General features: G+C 37.3%; 1 protein-coding gene across 1 annotated transcript in view; it reads left to right on the top strand.

Moving 5' to 3' along the window:
* Positions 1-16817, top strand: part of PSMD6 (proteasome 26S subunit, non-ATPase 6) — a 45976-nt gene extending 29159 nt beyond the window's left edge. Inside the window, exons 3-8 of the mRNA XM_037799717.1 lie at positions 6241-6386; positions 6659-6878; positions 6991-7099; positions 11069-11237; positions 16392-16469; positions 16604-16817. Coding sequence (XP_037655645.1) covers positions 6241-6386; positions 6659-6878; positions 6991-7099; positions 11069-11237; positions 16392-16469; positions 16604-16700 — 819 coding nt within the window. The 3' untranslated portion in view covers positions 16701-16817. The remainder of the gene's footprint in view (positions 1-6240; positions 6387-6658; positions 6879-6990; positions 7100-11068; positions 11238-16391; positions 16470-16603) is intronic.
* Positions 16818-17959: the final 1142 nt, after the last annotated feature.

Genomic DNA, 17959 nt, shown 5'->3' with positions numbered 1-17959 from the left:
TTACAATTAATAAAGATTATTACAGTGTTACCGTTAACTCTAGAGTTTAATTTACATTAATTGTATTTAACTCTTGAGTTTAGTTTACATTAATTGTATTTTTTCCATACCATGCCAGTTTTAACATCTTGTAATAGTGACATATGTTTGTTCCCATTCATGTAAAAACTTTCTTATATTTGTACAATTAACCACCATCATTGTCCACTCTAGGTTTCGCTAAGTTATATAGTCCCAGTTTTTATCATCTAGCTTATGTTCTGGTGACATACACAACTCTAGCTTGCCTTTTTCAACCGTATTCACACTTAGCTTTGTTATTTACACTTAAAGTATTGTGCTACCTTTATACAGTACTGTGCTGTCCATTTCCGAACCACTATAATTAGCCTTATTGAATAGCCTATACTCCTTAAGCATTGATTGCCCAATCTGTGCCCTCTTTCTATATCCTGATAACCTGTGCTCTCTAATTTAACTCTCAGAGTTTGCTCATTATACTTGGTTTATATTAGTGAGACCATACAGTATTTGTCTTGGGTTTTTTTGTTTTTTTTAAATTCAATTTTATTGAGATGTATTCATATACCATACAGTCATCCCTGGTATACAATCAACTGTTCACAGCACCATTATATAGTTGTACATTCATCACCACATTCAATTTTTGAACATTTTCATTAGCATACACAGAAAAGAATAAGAATAAAAGTGAAAGTGGAAAAGAACACCCAAAACATCCCATCCCCAACATCCCTCCCTATTATTCATTTACTTTTGTCCTCATTTTTCTATTCATCTATTCATACACTGTATAAAGGGAGTGGGAGCCACAAAGTTTTCATAATCACACAGTCACAGTGCAGGGTACATAGTTATACAATCGTCTTCAAGAATCAAGGCTTGCAGTTCAGCAGTTTCAGGTATTTCCTTCTAGCTATTCAATACACTAAAAACTAAAAAGGAATATCTATATAATGCATAAGAATAACCTCCAGAATGACCTCTCGATTCTATTTGAGATCTCTCAGCCACTGAAACTGTTTTGTTTCCTTTCTCTTCCCCCTTTTGGTCCAAGAAGGTTTTCTCAATCCTGCAATGCCAGGCCCAAGCTCATCACCGTGAGTCATATCCCACATTGCCAGGGAGTTCCACCCTCCTGGGAGTCACATCCCACGTAGGGGGGAGAGCAGTGGGTTTACCTGCAGAGTTGGCTTAGAGAGAGAGGCCACATCTGAGCAACAAAAGAGGTTCTCTGGAGGTGACTCTTAGGCACTATTTTAAGTAGGCTTATCCTCTCCCTTGTGGTAACAAACTTCCTAAGGGCAAGCCCCAAGGTTGAGGGCTCGGCCTTCTAATTTGGTAACCCCCAATGCTTGTGAGAATATAATTAATTCCCCAGGTGGGGAAATTTAATATTTCCTCCTCTTTCCACAGTCTCTCAAGGGGACTTTGCAAATCCATCTTCATCCTCTGCCAGAATTGTTCTGGGATGTATTGGGGCTTCACAGTAACCTGCACAAACCAAGCAGACCTCACTTCCCAATCATTGCTCCATATGATTATGCTGTTTGAATAAACTGACCATACAAGTCAAATTATATAATGTGTAACCAAAAATATAGATCTTGCACCTAAATAAACAACTCTTCCTTTGGTCCCACACAGAAGCTGATGCTACAAAAACATCGTCAATATCATCCTTTACCCTTCGGTCTTATTTACCTTGGTCCTAACTAAGTCCATTTCATTCATATCTCTAATTGAAGTCTGATCTCTTGTTTCAGACTCTTTAGCATTTGCTGTATGGAGTAATACTGACATTCACAGTTGCCAGACTCTGGCCCTGAGTCTCATGTGTCACACAGATATCCAAAGTTCCAGGGACCACTGACCAGGTTATACACAAACAGCTCATTATCTCAGAGTTTATAAATAACCATTACAGCTCAGGGGTAGATATAACTGCTGTAGGAGCTTATAATCTAGGAACCTTTACAATAAGCCTTCGCCTGACACCCTGTGCTCTCAGACTCAATTGTCAGTGTTTGTACATTATAGTTAGTCCATATTAGTGAGGCATTATAATATTTGTCTTTTCATTTTTGGTTTTGCTCAACATCCTGTCCTCAGTGTCTGTTCACCTCACACCTTCACTTCTTGTAGCAGTTCAGTATTCCATTACCAGATTGCCATTCCATTAATCAGTTGATGTATCCTTAGGTCACCTCCATCCACTGCAGATCATGAGTACTGACACCATAAACCTCACTGTGCAAATGTTCTTTCAAGTCCTTCTTTTCAGTTCTTCCAAGTATATACCCAGTAACCAAGTTGCAGGACCATAAGGCAGCCCCATGCTTAGCTTCCTGTAGAACCACTGCACTGCCCTCCAGATGGGCTACACCATTCTACTTCTCCACCAGCAATGATTAGGTACATCCCTTTCTCCACATTTTCTCCAGCCCTTGTGTCCCTCTGTTTTTTAGATGGTTTTATTCACACACCATACATTCTATTCTAAGTAAACAATCAGTGGTTCCCTGTATAAGCATATAGTTATGCATTCACTAACACTATATACACATAAAGATATTTTCGTTTCTTCCACAAAGAAAGAGGAAGAGGCAAAAAAAAAGTAAACAGAAAAAAGAAGAGCCACAAAAGAAAAAATAAAATTAAAATACCACTAAAAAGTCAGACACCACCAACACCAAGAATCCCCATAGCCCTTCCTTATATCCCACTCTTATAGACATTTAGCTTTGGTATATTACCTTTGTTAAAATTAGTGGAAGCATATTACCACGTTACCGTTAACTATAAATCCTAGTGTGCATTGACTGTATTTTTTTTCTCCAATGCTACTCCTTTTTTAACACTTTGCAGTATTGATATTCATTTGTTCTCCCTCATGTAAAAACATATTTGTACATGTAACACAATTATTGTGCACTCTAGTTTCACTAAATTGTACAGTTTCAGTCTTTATCTTGTCCTTCCCCGTTATCCTACCTACCCCTAACCTTCCTCCATCATCTGTACTCACAGTCGTCTTTGTTCAGTGTGCTTAAATGATTGTGTTACCGTCATTCAATATTGTGCTCCAGACTTCTCTCTTCTGACTTTTCCTGTATGTCTGTAGTGCTCCCTTTAGTATTTCCAGTAGAGCAGGTATCTTGTTTAGAAACTCTCTGTGTTAGTCAGAATATTTTAAACTCTCCATCATTTTTGAAGAACAGCTTTGCCGGATATAGAATTTTCATTTGGTAGTTCCTCTCCTTCGGTACCTTCAGTATATCATACACTGCCTTCTTGCCTCCATGGTTTCAACTGAGAAATGTGCACATAGTCTTTATCGATCTTCCCTTGTGTGTAATGGATCGCTTTTCTCCTGGTGCTTTTAGAATTCTCTGTCTTTGACATTTGATAATCTTATTAAGTGTCTTGGTGTAGATCTATCAACATAATCTATTATGTTGGGGTGCGCTGCGCTTTTTGGATGTGTAATTTTAAGTCTTTCATAAGCAATAGGAAATTTTCAGTGATTATTTTCTCTATTATTGTTTTTGCCTCTTTTCCCTTCTCTTCTCCTGCTGGGACATCTATGACACATAAATTCATGTGCTTCATGTTGTCATGCAGTTCCATAAGACGCTGCTATTTTTTCATTCTTTTCCCTACCTTCTCTTTTGTATATAGGATTTCATATGTCCTGGTCTCTATTTCATGAATCTTTTCTCTGCCTCTTCAAATCTGCTGTTGTATGTCTCTATTGTGTTTTTTATCTTGCGTTGTACCTTTCATTCCCATAAGTTCTGCCAATTGTTTTTTCACACTTCCATTTCTTCCTTATGTTCGCCCAATGTCGTCTTTATAGCATTCATTTCTTTTGTCATATATTTCCTTAACTTGTTGATTTGATTTAGGAGATTTGTTTGATTAATAATTAGTTGTTTCAATTCCTGTATTTCAGTTGAGGTGTACGTTTATTCCTTTGACTGGGCCATATCTTTGTTTTTCTTAAGGTGACTCAAAATCTTTTGTTGTCTAGGCATCTGGTTTCCTCAGTCACCCCAGTCAGATTCTCCCAGACCAGATGGGCCCAGGTATCAGGAGGAAGCTGTAATCAGTATCAAGTGTCGCTGAGCAGCAAGTTGTCAGACTTTCCCATGAGCCTGTAGACTCGGTGCTCTTCCTGTCCTGCCCAGCAGGTGGTGCTTGTCAGCCTGCAGCTACCCACCAGCATAAAGAGGTGCAGTCCCTTTAATTCACCGTGGACCCAGTACTGGCCAGGGGCCGAGGGTGTCAGAAGCCAAACTTAAGTTCTTTGTGATTTGTCTGTTTGTTTTCCCCCAGGCCCTGGGGTCTGAGTTCCCTGAGGGAGGGCCAAGACATACCCCTGAGGGAGTTCTCTTTTACCCCTGAATTCTTCCTTTGACTGTCTTAACTCCAGCCTTTCCTGGGTCAGCACTGCCAATTGTAGATGGCTGAGGCTTTGTCTAATGAGCTGCTTAGAATGAGAGAAAAAAAAAAATGGAAAAAGTGCAAAAGTCCCTTTTCAGAGCCAGTTTCCAGCCCCTCAGTTTCACCAGTTGATCTGTGTCTGTACCCAGTTCTCTGTTCCCCTTTTTTGGAGACACAGCTGTTCTCCAGTACTGAGCTCAGCTGTCTCCAAAAGCCTCTGTTTTTATTTAGTTATGTGTGTGTGTGTGTGTGTGTGTGTGTGTATTTTTTTCCTTCAGTCCTGCCCCCTCTCTGCCAGAACCACAGATTCCTGTTTGCTCAGGGCCTATCTGTGCTTGTATGTTGTATTCAGTAGTCCAAATTTGTTAAAACTGCAGTTGAGGCTTGGCTCAGTCACCCCTCCCTGTGCCCCACAGGGACTTGCTTCTTTTTCACAGAGCCAAGTTTTGCAGCTTGGCCTGCCATGCTGGGGGTAGGGGCACCTGTCTGCAGTTTTTACTTACTTTATGCTGCCATCTCAGTCTTCCACCCATGTCTGACTGGTGTATGATGTGTCAGCAGTCATGGGTGTCCCCCAAAAGTTGTTCCACATTATTTACTAGTTGTTCCTATTTAGTAGTTGGTCTAGAGGACTATCTAAATTCCACACCTTTCTATGCTGCCATCTTGCCCCACCCTCTTAGTTTTGTTTGAAAGATGATATATGAACATGTTAGATGCAAATGAGAAGCCTGTGTCTTTTGATTCAGGCCTTGAAGAGTTTTAACAAGGACAAACTTGAGTCTATATTTTGGGGGAGATTGTAAAATGTGCATGTTCTAATCTTTTATTTACTAAGTAGTTAGCAGACTTCTAAAAAGAAGGTGTTTAATTTTTGTTTTCCCTACTATTCTTTTGTTTTATATATTTTGTATATTCTTTATGGTGCTCAGTTTGTAACATAATTGTTAGTGAAAGCTTCTTCCAGACAGTTCCTTTGTCCTTTTGGCATGATCTCCTTAGTCGCCGTTGATTTTTCATACAAGATGTCACCGGCTCACCTGTTATTTTTCCTCTGCAAAACTAGAATCATGCACTTTCTCCTTGGAGCCCTGGTTCATTTTGGTAGGGGGTAGTTTTTAGAAATCAAGTTTTGAGTGCTGGTTGCATTTGTTGCTGTCTTAATAGTCCCTTTTATGAACACAGGCATAGCTAATAATTATATAAAACAAAGCCAGAGACACACTTAAAAAGTACCGAGTATAAGCAAGTGATTTTATTAAAGATTTGTCTATAACCAGAATGGTAGAAATATTTTATTTCACAACACTTTTAGACAGAATTGTATGTGTAAGTAAGTGATAATTTTCTAATAGTTTGTGACTAAGATAAATATCCCATTACAGTTCAGGTGATATGATTGGTAACTTACAGAGAGGTAATTTTTGAAGTAGTGTCTTTTAATAAAGGGAAAAACACTGAATAAATAGAACAAAGAATAACACTTAACAGTGTGACTACATTAGGAGTATTTAATATTGTTTCTTAGAATATGCTTAAGCGTATCTGATGTGTTTTTAATACTTATTCTCTACGCAAGTAGAGAGAAGAGTGTAAATAGTATATTGAACCCTTGTATATTTATTACCCAGCTGCAGCAGTTGTTAACTCTTGGACATCTTGTTTCATTTCTACTCCTACCTGTTCCCCTCCTTTTGAAGAAAACCCCAGACAGCTTAAGGTTTTGAAACTTTTATAACCTGCTTCACTTGTTGTCTTGGTTTCTCTTGATAGGAAGGAGCATTGACAGCCTTTCGCAAGACATATGACAAAACTGTGGCCCTGGGCCACCGACTGGATATTGTGTTCTATCTCCTCAGGATTGGCTTATTTTACATGGATAATGATCTCATCACGCGAAATACAGAAAAGGCCAAAAGGTACGTTTAAGCAATGATCATATGTTCCCTCTAAATTATGATGCTGTAAATGAGACATGGATAAGAAATTTGCCTTTTGGGGTTTTTTTTTTTTTTTTGGTTTACAATTAATGGATTTGATAAAATAAATGGCTTATTTAGTTAGTAAAATACTTTAAATACTTAGTCCAGGTCATTAAAAATTGTTTTCTCTTTGAAATCTCTATAACATAAAACTTTTAAAAAGTAGCACTGTTTCCAGATTATGATCTCAGATGTTTTTTATTTTATAGCTTAATAGAGGAAGGAGGAGATTGGGACAGGAGAAACCGCCTAAAAGTGTATCAAGGTCTTTATTGCGTGGCTATTCGTGATTTCAAACAGGCAGCTGAACTCTTTCTTGACACCGTTTCAACGTTCACATCCTATGAACTCATGGATTATAAAACCTTTGTGACTTATACTGTTTATGTCAGCATGATTGCCTTAGAAAGACCAGATCTCAGGGAAAAGGTAATGCCTGAACCTTTAATATGCATATTTAAATATTACCCCATGCTTTTCTAATTTGCACAATAATCAGTGCATGATATATGTATATATATAATTTTTTTTTAATTCAAAGGTCATTAAAGGAGCAGAGATTCTTGAAGTGTTACACAGTCTTCCAACAGTTCGACAGTATCTGTTTTCCCTCTATGAATGTCGTTACTCACTTTTCTTCCAGTCATTAGGTAAGGATAGAGTTGCTCGTTTTGATCATCAGTCTTCATCTTACTCTTGATCACCTTTGTATGCAGATAACCTAAGATGATTTTTCACATACTTAGAAAATGTAGTGTGCACATATCTGCAGTTTTTTGATCAGTATCACTTACCTTTTGCACTTTTTTTGTTTAGAGGGAGGATGACAGATAATCTGTTTTTATGGGGAAAGATGTGAGTGAATCCTGAATCTGTTATTGGGTAGAGATAGAGCCTTGAATTTGACAATGAGTAGTCATTTGTATAATAGCTTAATTTTTGTGCTGTTTTGCAAATCATTTTCAAGGGCTGTGTGTTAAGAAAGTAATCTGTTAAAAATACTTGTAGTTTTCCTGCAAAGCTACTTTACAGTGATCCTGTCTACACAAATTTGCCTTTTTTTTCCCTCTTGTTCCCACTACTTCCTGGCCATTTGGTATCCAGCTGATGACCATGCATTGTTAAGATAATAGAATTAACTGTTTACCCAGGAGTCTTTCCCAACTATTTTTCCTAAACTTAAAAACTTGACATTGATATATTCTTTTTATGCTGCAAATTTCAGAAAGTGTTTGATTAAATAGATAGTATTCATGAAAATAGGGGCATGAGGGGGATCTCCAAATAGTGATCATTCTTTTTTTGGAGAGGGTTTTGGCCCTCTACATTATTGGGTGTTCTGTGTAAATGTCTCTGCTGTTAACTAAATCAGTCATTTAAGGAGAAAATGGGGGAACAAATGCCATCCTAGTGTAATGAAAATAGGCTTCTGGAAACCTCTGATTTGAATAGTTAATGGATTAACTTGCTCTTACCCTCCCCACCCCCACTATCAACCTTTTAACTTTTTTGGATGAAACTATTTATCTTAACCAAATTGATACCATTCCTGGCCATTTTAAATGCAAAAGACAGATGGTTTCCTTCTCTAAATATTCATTGAGTAATGTGTTTTAAAATGTTTTAATCAAAAAAGGAAATAATCATCCTTTTCTAAATAATAGCTGGTTGTTTTTAAAAATTAAAAATAAACTGAGAAAGGAAAAACTATTACCTCCCACCCCAAAGAAAATATATACACACAGTTTCACATGCAAAATTGTTCTAAAGATAATCATTTAAAAATGTTAGTATCTATCAGTCCAAACTTTTTATTCCTTTACAGGCACTTTAAAAAACAAAAACAAGAAAACAAACAGAAAGCAAAATTATCTATGCCATGTAAAGAATTTCAAACAGTAAGAAATAGATTGTGGTTAAAAAGAAGAAAAAGACTTCCTTCTGAAAACCCCTGATCGGTCACGTCCCTTCTCTAGAGGCAACTGTGCCATCAATTTCAATTGTGTCTTTCAGGAGCACTTGTATTCCAGAGATACAAGTTTTTAACGTCTTTAAACATATGTCTACGGATGTATTTTACGTGCTGTTTTTTAAAATGGCTTTTTTCTCTTTACTATATAATGTGAATATCTTTTCATGTCAGTATACAGATGACTGGTTATTCGGTCAGTATATAGAGTAGCTGCCTTAGAGTGTGAATCAAAGTGGAGTTCCTTGGAGCTTCTTCTGATTATCCTTTTTAAGGATCCTGTAATATTTCACTATGTTGGATGTGCCATAATTTATCGACTATTCATAGAAAATCCGGTTGTTGTTTTTTTTTTCTTCTAATTTTTCTCATAAACAACCCTGTTTTGAATGAGCTCTTACAATGCATCTTTGGCCCACTATTATTTTTTCAGGGAAAAATTTAAGAAATTGAATTTTACAAAGGAAAGTACATTAGTAAAACTTGATCACTGTTGCCATATTGGCTTCCAGAATTACTGTGCCATTTACTGTTAAGCTTTTCTCAATTTACAGCATTTGAGAGTGCCTCTTCTCTCCATACTGTTAGCCAGCTGGAGAGGACAAAAATAGTCTTGAAGTTTTCTTCACTTCTTTTATTATTAGTGAGAATGAGCATCATCTCATGTTTCACGGCCGTTGATCTCCTATTTGCTAAGTCATGGGTTCCGTTACTCATCCTTATCTGCTTCGAAGTTAACTGTCCTTTGCTTGTAACTACAACTTCATTTTCCTGGTTCCAGAATAACATATCCTTCTTGTTTTTTTCTGGACCCCCCTCCTTATCTTTTTTTAAGAAACTCTCAGTGACTGAGGGCTGGGTCATAGCACTTGTCTTCCTTCTGTCATCAAATACATCTGGATGGTAATAATTCCCAAATTCATGTCTCCAGGCCCAGACTTTTCATTAAGCCCTGGACCCATGCCTAAAAACCTCCTTGATATCGACACTTCGATGTGTTATTAGGTGAATCCAGGTGACCCCAGACAAAGCATAATTTTTGAACCTCAATCTTCCTCCTTCCAAAAAATTCTTTCACCTAGAGAGTTTCATCTTGTTCAAGGCAAATTCCTAAGTATATCTTTGACTCCTTTCTCACTCGTCTTTCATGTCTCAGTAGCTGTCTTCGTCTCCCTGTCTTCCTTTCTATCCCTGGGCTTTGGCCAGGCTCTTCTTGTCTCCAGGGCCTTTGCATTAGTTGCATTTTCCTGTGCCTCCTGCTCTCTGCTTGGCTGACTCCTTAGGTCTTTCTTTTCCACTCCAATCCAGTTGAGGGCCTCCTAGTCATGCTCTATGATGTCACTTTTATTTCCTTCACAGAACTTGTCATTCTCTGAAGTTATCTTGTGTAACTATTTGTTCATCTCTCTGCCCTTTGAAAACCTTGTGTTCTTCTTTACTGCCAAATCCTATTTAGAGCAGTGTTATGTAGTAGTTATTCACTGGAATAATTTGTACTTGTGTGAATTGCTTATTAATATCCCTTGTACATTTTATGTTGTAGTCATCTTTTTCCTAAGTGACTTATAAGAGCTGTTTATAGTCACGGTATCATTTATCTTCAGACTGTTTACATTGTGCTTTCTAATATAGAGTATTTACATTTCTTACAATAGAATTATCAGTTTTTCCATTTCTTCTTAGTTTTTATTACTTTTGAAAATGTCTGATATTTTCTTTCTGGTTTGTGTGTGTCTTTCATTTGTCACTGAACCTGCTCAGGTTTCACAGCTGTGTATTGTCTGTTTCTGTGTTAGAATTGCTTATATATGCCTGTACACAATGCTGGCCTCTCCCTTACCACTGCTGCTGGTTCCGTCATTGATGGGATGATGTGGGAGGGTCCGTAGAATCCTTTACTTTTTGGAATCTATCGATTGGACTCAACGAGAATTTCTTTAGTTTTTTTTTTTAAATGCAGTTTTATTGAGATATAGTCACATAACATACAGTCCTTCAAAGTATACAATCTGTTGTTCACAGTATCATCATAGAGGTGTGCACTCATCACCACATTCAATCTTTGAACATTTTCATTACTCCAAAAGATAAAATAAAAATTAAAAAAGAACATCCAAAACATTCCAGCCCTCTCCTCCCCCCATTGTTGATTTACCTTTTTTAAAATTCGGTTTTATTGAGATATATTCACATACCATAGTCATCTATGGTGTACAATCAACTGTTCATAGTACCATCATATAGTTATGCATCCATCACCCCAATCTAGTTTTGAACATTTTCCTTACACTGGAAAGAATCAGAATAAGAATAAAAAATAAAAGTAAAAAAGAACACCCAAATCATCATCCCCCCCACCCTGTTTTTCATTTTGTTTTTTGTCCCCATTTTTCTACTGATCCATCCATACACTGGATAAAGGGAGTGCGATCCACCAGGTTTTCACAATCACATTTCACCCCGTGTAAACTAAGTTGTTATACAGTTCTCTTCAAGAGTCAAGGCTACTGAGTTGGCATTTGATAGTTTCAGGTATTTACTTCTAGCTATTCCAATACATTAAAACCTAGAAAGTGTTGAGAATTGCTTTAGTTTTAATCTCTTTATCTGCAAGAAGGGTTCTTAAAATTTGTCATCTTATTCATTGCAGCCATTGTGGAACAAGAAATGAAAAAGGACTGGCTTTTTGCTCCTCATTATCGATACTATGTAAGGGAAATGAGAATTCATGCGTACAGCCAGCTACTGGAATCATATAGGTCATTAACTCTTGGCTATATGGCAGATGCCTTTGGTGTTGGCGTGGAATTTATTGATCAGTAAGTTTAAATTAACACTTTATTTTTTAAAGTTGCATTTTATGTCATGTTTCAACTTACAGATTTTCTTCTTGTTTGCATTGCTTCCCTCTATTTTAAGGGAAAAAAACAAGATTTTTTTCTCTAAATATTATAAAATTGTTCTATTATCTCTGCCTTCCATATGATCCATCCCCTATGTAGACTGAAGAGGAAACTCTGGTAGAGCGGTTAAGCGATTTGCTGTACTCACTGGTCTATTACTGTTTGTGTGACATTGTTTTAGATCCTTGTGTTCATGGACTTTCATTCTAGTTGTAAGGGGAGATATGGCAAGTAAAAAAGTAAATAAGGTGATTTCAGAAAGAAGTAAGTCTACAGAGATAATAGCATGTTGTTTAGTGCCATGGGACATTACTTTAGCTTCGGCATGTTGGAAGAAGTGAGATTTGCTCTGAGACTTGAAATTTGGAGGATTCAGCCATATCAAGGTGTGTAGAGGCAGAAAAAGAAATAGTAAATGCAAAGAAAGGCTTTGAAGCAGGAAAAGCTTGGATGCTGCAGGAACAGAAAGATGGCCAGCATAGCTGTAGCATGGTGGGGTGGGGTGGTGGGGAATGTGTGTGTTGGGGTTGGAGCATTATAGGAACATGTTTGTGTAGAGTTTTTTTGTAGGCTGTGGTATGGAGGTTGAGTTTTTAATCTAACTGGTTGGGAACTGCTGCAGGATTTTAAGCATGGGAGTGACATGGTCGCATGGTGTGTGTTAGCAGGGATACCAGTTGGGCTGTTCATTACCTCATGGAGCAGACACTTTGATGGTTTAGATTAGGATGGTAGGAGTAGATTTGGAGATAAGTAAACATTCAGAATATGTGATATCCATGTAATATCTAGATCAGTGATTCCCAAACTTAGGTCTTTTAAATGTTGATGATGTAGTTTTCAGTTGTCCATGGTGAAAAGAGGATAGTGAGGGCTATATGGTAATTTTAAATAAAGCTGTGTGTCTTTGGAGTAAGACCATTCTTTCTTTTCAGTCGTTTTGTTTTTTCTTGATTATGAGAAAAATGCATCCCAAGTTTTAAACAAAAGACCTACAAACAAAATTGCAAAACCACAGCCTATGGGTGTAGTTTTTACTCTTAAGCATGTCAACAGCAGTTCTATTTACTCAAAAAACTACCCCATTCCTTTCACCAACAGGAAGAAGAAAGGGAAGGGTAATATACAATTATTATTCAAATTTACTAAGTCATCCCATTAAAAAAGGGGGGGGGGTTATACCTAAAAAGACAGTTTTGGAAATTTTGTTATGAAAATTGGAAACATGCAGAAAAATCTAAGGAATTAATAGTTCTCATGTATCTTTTAACATTTTTTTTTATACTCTGTTGAAAATCTCTCCTTTAATGCATTGTGAAGTAAGTTTCAGACTGCAGTACATTTCATTTCTAGACCCTTCAGTATGCATAGCAATATTTGCTTATGAGTCTGTTTTGAGGTAAAATTTACATTCGGTGAAATGTCCCTATCAAGCCATGGAACATTTCCATCACCGGAAATTCCCATTCTATTCCTTTGTAAGAAAAAAAAGGTAGTGATAGTAATTTTGATGACTGTTGTTTACGAGTCAGTGGAGTGTGTGTCTTATTGTGGTGAGCAGAGGTTGAGAAACAGGAGGTGCCCTGGATTCTTGTTCCAACTGTTCCATTAAATAGCTGTTTGACCTCAGTCAGGTTCTGTGTTTTCCTCAGTTTTTTAATCCTGAGGTGGAAGTGATAAAACCTTTACTACTTTGGAGCAATGTGAGACTCAAGTGAAATTATGGTTGAGGAGCTGCATTGAACCAGAAAGTGCCATTTAAATACACTGCAGTATTCTTTATTTGAATTCAGGGCAGGTGGTATTTGAATTGTTTGGTCTCAGAACATGAAGGAAACCAATTCTAGAGGAAAGGATGTACCATTGAGCTCCAGTTGCTTCCTCAAAGGGCCTTGTTTTAAATTTCCCCCATACCTCCACCTCCTCCCAAAACTGTCTTTTTAGGTATAACCCCCCCTCTTTTTAAATGGGATGACTTAGTAAATTTGAATAATAATTGTATATTACCCCTCCCTTTCTTCTTCCTGTTGGTGAAAGGAATGGGGTAGTTTTTTGAGTAATTAGAACTGCTGTTGACATGCTTAAGAGTAAAAACTATACCCATAGGCTGTGGTTTTGCAATTTTGTTTGTAGGTCTTTTGTTTAAAACTTGGGATGCATTTTTCTCATAATCAAGACTAATTCTTAGGTTCTGTAGAGCCAGTAAATACTCAGTTCATTGTTGCTGCATATCTGCAGTGTATGAGGTACTGTGATGAGGGCTTGAGGAAGTATCAAGGGCTGCTGAGGCTGCTCTAATCTTGGGATATGTATGCTTTGTCTGATTGAGTTGGCACTTGAGATGACAGAAAAGTAGTTTGGGTCCAAAGCAGGGAATGAGTTGTCAGAACTTAGTTTTAACCAGTAAAGGAAGCTGTGCACAGATTATGCTTGACACACACATTACAGAATGAGCATATGCCCTAGAAATTGACTTGTCCACAAATGGCTTCTTGTGGGCATTTAGACTGGGTGTTATTGTATATTTAGGAATTGTCTAGGAAGTGATGGGCAAGGGCTTTTAAATTTAGGAATGTGTCTGAGAAACCAGTAGTCTAGGTGAACTGGGTATAGTATGTGGTGGTATGTGCAGGAAGTCCATTGAGATAAGCCTGGAAAGAGAGGTTTGAGCTAAAGCAGAATGTTTTACTTTCCACACCAAGGGATGTCTTCTAAAGGTTTAGGCAAGTGTAATTAAAGACCTGAGCTATAGTCTGGTGCTAGTAGGAATGGAAAGAATGTCAGCAACCAAGCTATAAAATTGGATGGTAGGTCCTAGGGTCAGCAGGTGGCCTTCTTAAGCCAGAGATTGCTTTTAAGTCAAATCCCAGTGCATCCCTTTCTCTTGCTGCCTGTCATCTTGAAGATTGTTCTTCAGAGATTACTCACCCCCTTTGATAGATTCAGATAAGATGGACGAGACTCGATATTCTAGTTCCAAGTGGGTTTAGCAATGGAGGTCTGGAGGTACAACTAGTAAGTACATGGAAAATTGAACCTAAGGGAATTGAGAAATGGTGCTAGATTGTCCCTAGAAGCCACTCAGTGTTAGTTTGAAAGACAGGAAGGACATTGTAGCAACTCGATTAAAATTAACTTTTAATTGAGCATATACAAATAATACCATATAAACATGTTAACGTTCTTCCTAGTTTAGGGTATCTTCTGGCTTAACACCTTCAATAGTGTAACATTTTCTTTTATGCTTATGAATAATATTGTAAATTTCCTGGACAGTCAATGCTTGCTGCTTTTTTCAAAGCGGTTTTATTGAGATAAATTCACAGTTGTGCATTCATCACCACAATCAATTCTAGAACATTTTCACCCTCAAAAGGGTTCACTGTTACACAGTCCCATGTTTTCATCCTCTGAATTTCCTTCTAGTGACATACATAACCCTCAACTTTCCCTTTAAACCACAACTGCACCCACACATTGCTGTTAGTTACACTATGTTACCATCATCTCTGTCCATTTCTTATCAACCTTAAGACATCTTCTGCACAAATGAAGCATCAGCTCCCCAGTCTCTGCCTTTGTTCTATCTTCTGGTGGCCTGTATTCTAGATATGAACACCTTGAGGTCACACAGTATGTCCTTTTGTGTCTGACTTATTTCACTCAGCATTATATCTTCAAGGTTCACCCATGTAGTCACACATGCTTCTGCTCCTTACAGCTGCATAACATTCCATCATATGTATATACCACATCTTGTTCATTGGTTGACGGACGTCTGGGTGGTTTGCATCGTTTGGCAACTGTGAATAATGTCCCTTTGACCATCAGTGTGCAAGTATCTTTTTGAGTGTCTGCTTTCAGTTCTTCCAGGTATATATACCTAGTAGCAGGATTGGTGGGTCAAATGGCAGTTCTATACTTAGCTTCCTAAGGAACCTCCAGACTGTTGTGGAATTACATCTCATTGTGGTTTTGATAACTAGTGATGTTAAGCATCTTCTCATGTGCTTTCTGGTCATTTGTGTATCCTGGATAGTAAAACCTTATTGGCTATGCAGTTTCCAAATAGTTTCACCCTCTTGATAAAGGCCTCTGAAGCATGGATGTATTCAGTTTTGAGGAGGTCCCATTTTACGAATAAAAATCACTGGTTTCTTTTCAGATTTTTTTGACAGAACTATAAAAGGCTTAGTAAACTTTCCACTGTTGACTGCCCAGTGGTAAGTCCTTATGATGAGCATTCCTTTTAAACCACAAATTGAAGGCACACAGTCTACATGCCTTATCAAATGTTATATCTACACAAAAGTGCATGTGTGTATGTGTGAGACATGGAGTTTGCCTCTGCCCCTTCTACAGTACCCAGTACACTGTGTTCTTTCCCAATATGGTGGCAGGCATTTCACTGTACTTTTAAGTTGATTTTTTTATTTCAATCATTTTGTCTACATCTTTTAATGAGCCTGGAAGTTCTAATTTATATTGCAAATACTTTTACCCATTATCATTTAGTTTTTGACTTGGTTTTGGTAATTTTTTTGCCATGTAGAAATTCTCTTTATGAAATCAAATTTATTTATTTTTTCTTAAGCGCTTTTTGGGATTATGTGACATACTTAGAAACACAGTTAACTTTTGGAAATCAAGATTTAGAGTCCCTTTTCTGGTGATGTTATATCCTAGGATCAGTTTGGGGTCATGATTTTTTTATTTGAAAGTTTTTTTTTTTTCCCTCCATGCTCAGAAGCATTTTGAAGTTCTGAGAGTTACCTGCTCCTTAAAGGTTGATTTGAAGGAAACTGCAGTTGATTAGTTTTATTTCATTGTCTTGCCATGATTTCATTATTTTGATGCCTATATTCTATTTCTTGTTAGATGACCTGCTTTTTGGAGATAATCCTTCAGTACATCAGCAGTGCTCTTAATTACTACATAGTCAACAAGTGAGGCTTGAAGGGAAACTAAATGTTACCATGAATGATAACTGAATAATGTATCTAGTGCAGTTTGTATTTTTCTAAGAATTCTCTATAGGGCTAATGCTCTTCTTTTTCCCCCCTCAATCAGGGAACTCTCCAGATTTATTGCTGCTGGGAGGCTACACTGCAAAATAGATAAAGTGAATGAAATAGTAGAAACCAACAGGTATTCTAATCTTGTGTATCATCTGTTAAACTACTCATAATAAAGAGTATCCCTGAGTGCCCTCTTTTTAAAAAGTGGGTCAGCTATTGTCATGACTAGTAAATAATTCACTTTTTTCTTGAATTTATTTATAGACCTGATAGCAAGAACTGGCAGTACCAAGAAACTATCAAGAAAGGTGATCTTCTACTAAACAGAGTTCAGAAACTTTCCAGAGTAATTAATATGTAAACAGAGGATTTCCTTTAAAGATAACTACTTGGAATTTTTATAGTTTGCTTCACTGTGTGCCCAGTTCAGCTGTATAACAGAAAATAAATACTACATTTGTGGTTTCTTTCAATTTAATTTTTTTCTAAACATATATATACCTTTAAGGATGAGTCCAGTAATGATAAAATTATGTCACTTGAATTATTCATTAATGAAAAATATTTTCTATTTCAAACTCTGGTTCATAGTATAATAAAGGCTTGCGGACACCTGGGTTCAAATCCTGAGCGTGCTGCATTTGTAAAATGGGGATACTAAGACAAGCCCAATGTCTCCCATGTAGTATAAAAAATAAGTGAAATGTGTAATAAACTTCCCCCCAGAAACAAATAACTATACAAGAGAGGAAGTGACCCTTTTAGAAGGCAACACGTGGAGTCACAGATTCTATAACAAACATGCATAAAAATAATGTAAATATTACCAGACTGAAACTTACTTTCTCCACATGGAACCCTAGTAATAGCAATAAGGACATCAAAGTTGTTGCTGTTCCTTGTGTATCTCCCACCTATACTATGAACTCAGTGAGTCAGATAAGGGGGAAAAAGTGCAACAGGGTGTGAAGGTAGTCTAGAGGTGGTGCTGAAGGTTGGTTATGAAAGGCCTTTCTGATAAGGCAACAATGGAGCGCACCATGCAAAGATGTTCCAAGCAGAGGAGTAGCCTGATTTGATGTACCTTGTAAAAGCATCACTGCCTGCTGTTAGCAGGAGGGGACACCAGATGATGGTGGAATGGACTCTAGAGGCAGCCAAATTTGCTTAAAGGTTAGAATGGGGGGAGGAGGGAGGCACAGGTGTTACACAAAGGGTCAAACTTTTGGCATTAAGTTCACTTGTAAAGGGAATTGGTGGAGGTGAACTACAGAGAGATTGGGAAATAGACGTTTAATGTAAGAGGAAGGGGAGGGATATATGAACAGTTTTGTTTTTTCTTAGCAGTTTATATGAGAATGATGCACTTCAAGAGGAGAAAACCCTTGATTTCAAGCACTTGAAAATAACTCGATATTATTCAACATTCATTCATGAAAGAACAAACCAAAAATCTCGAGTACATTAGGAATAATAATAGTTTGGGACCTCAAAGCCGTACAGCAAACGAGATACTTGATGGCAAAATTTTAGAAGGATTACCTTTAAAGTTAAGACAGTAGCTATCAGGATTGTACTGGAAGAGGGTGCTGCTGATTCTTTGCCAAGGAAAGCAAAGTG

This window comes from Choloepus didactylus, chromosome 1, assembly GCF_015220235.1.
Source record: "Choloepus didactylus isolate mChoDid1 chromosome 1, mChoDid1.pri, whole genome shotgun sequence".
Classification (NCBI taxonomy): domain Eukaryota; kingdom Metazoa; phylum Chordata; class Mammalia; order Pilosa; family Megalonychidae; genus Choloepus; species Choloepus didactylus.
This window is presented reverse-complemented; position numbering and strand designations above follow the sequence as displayed.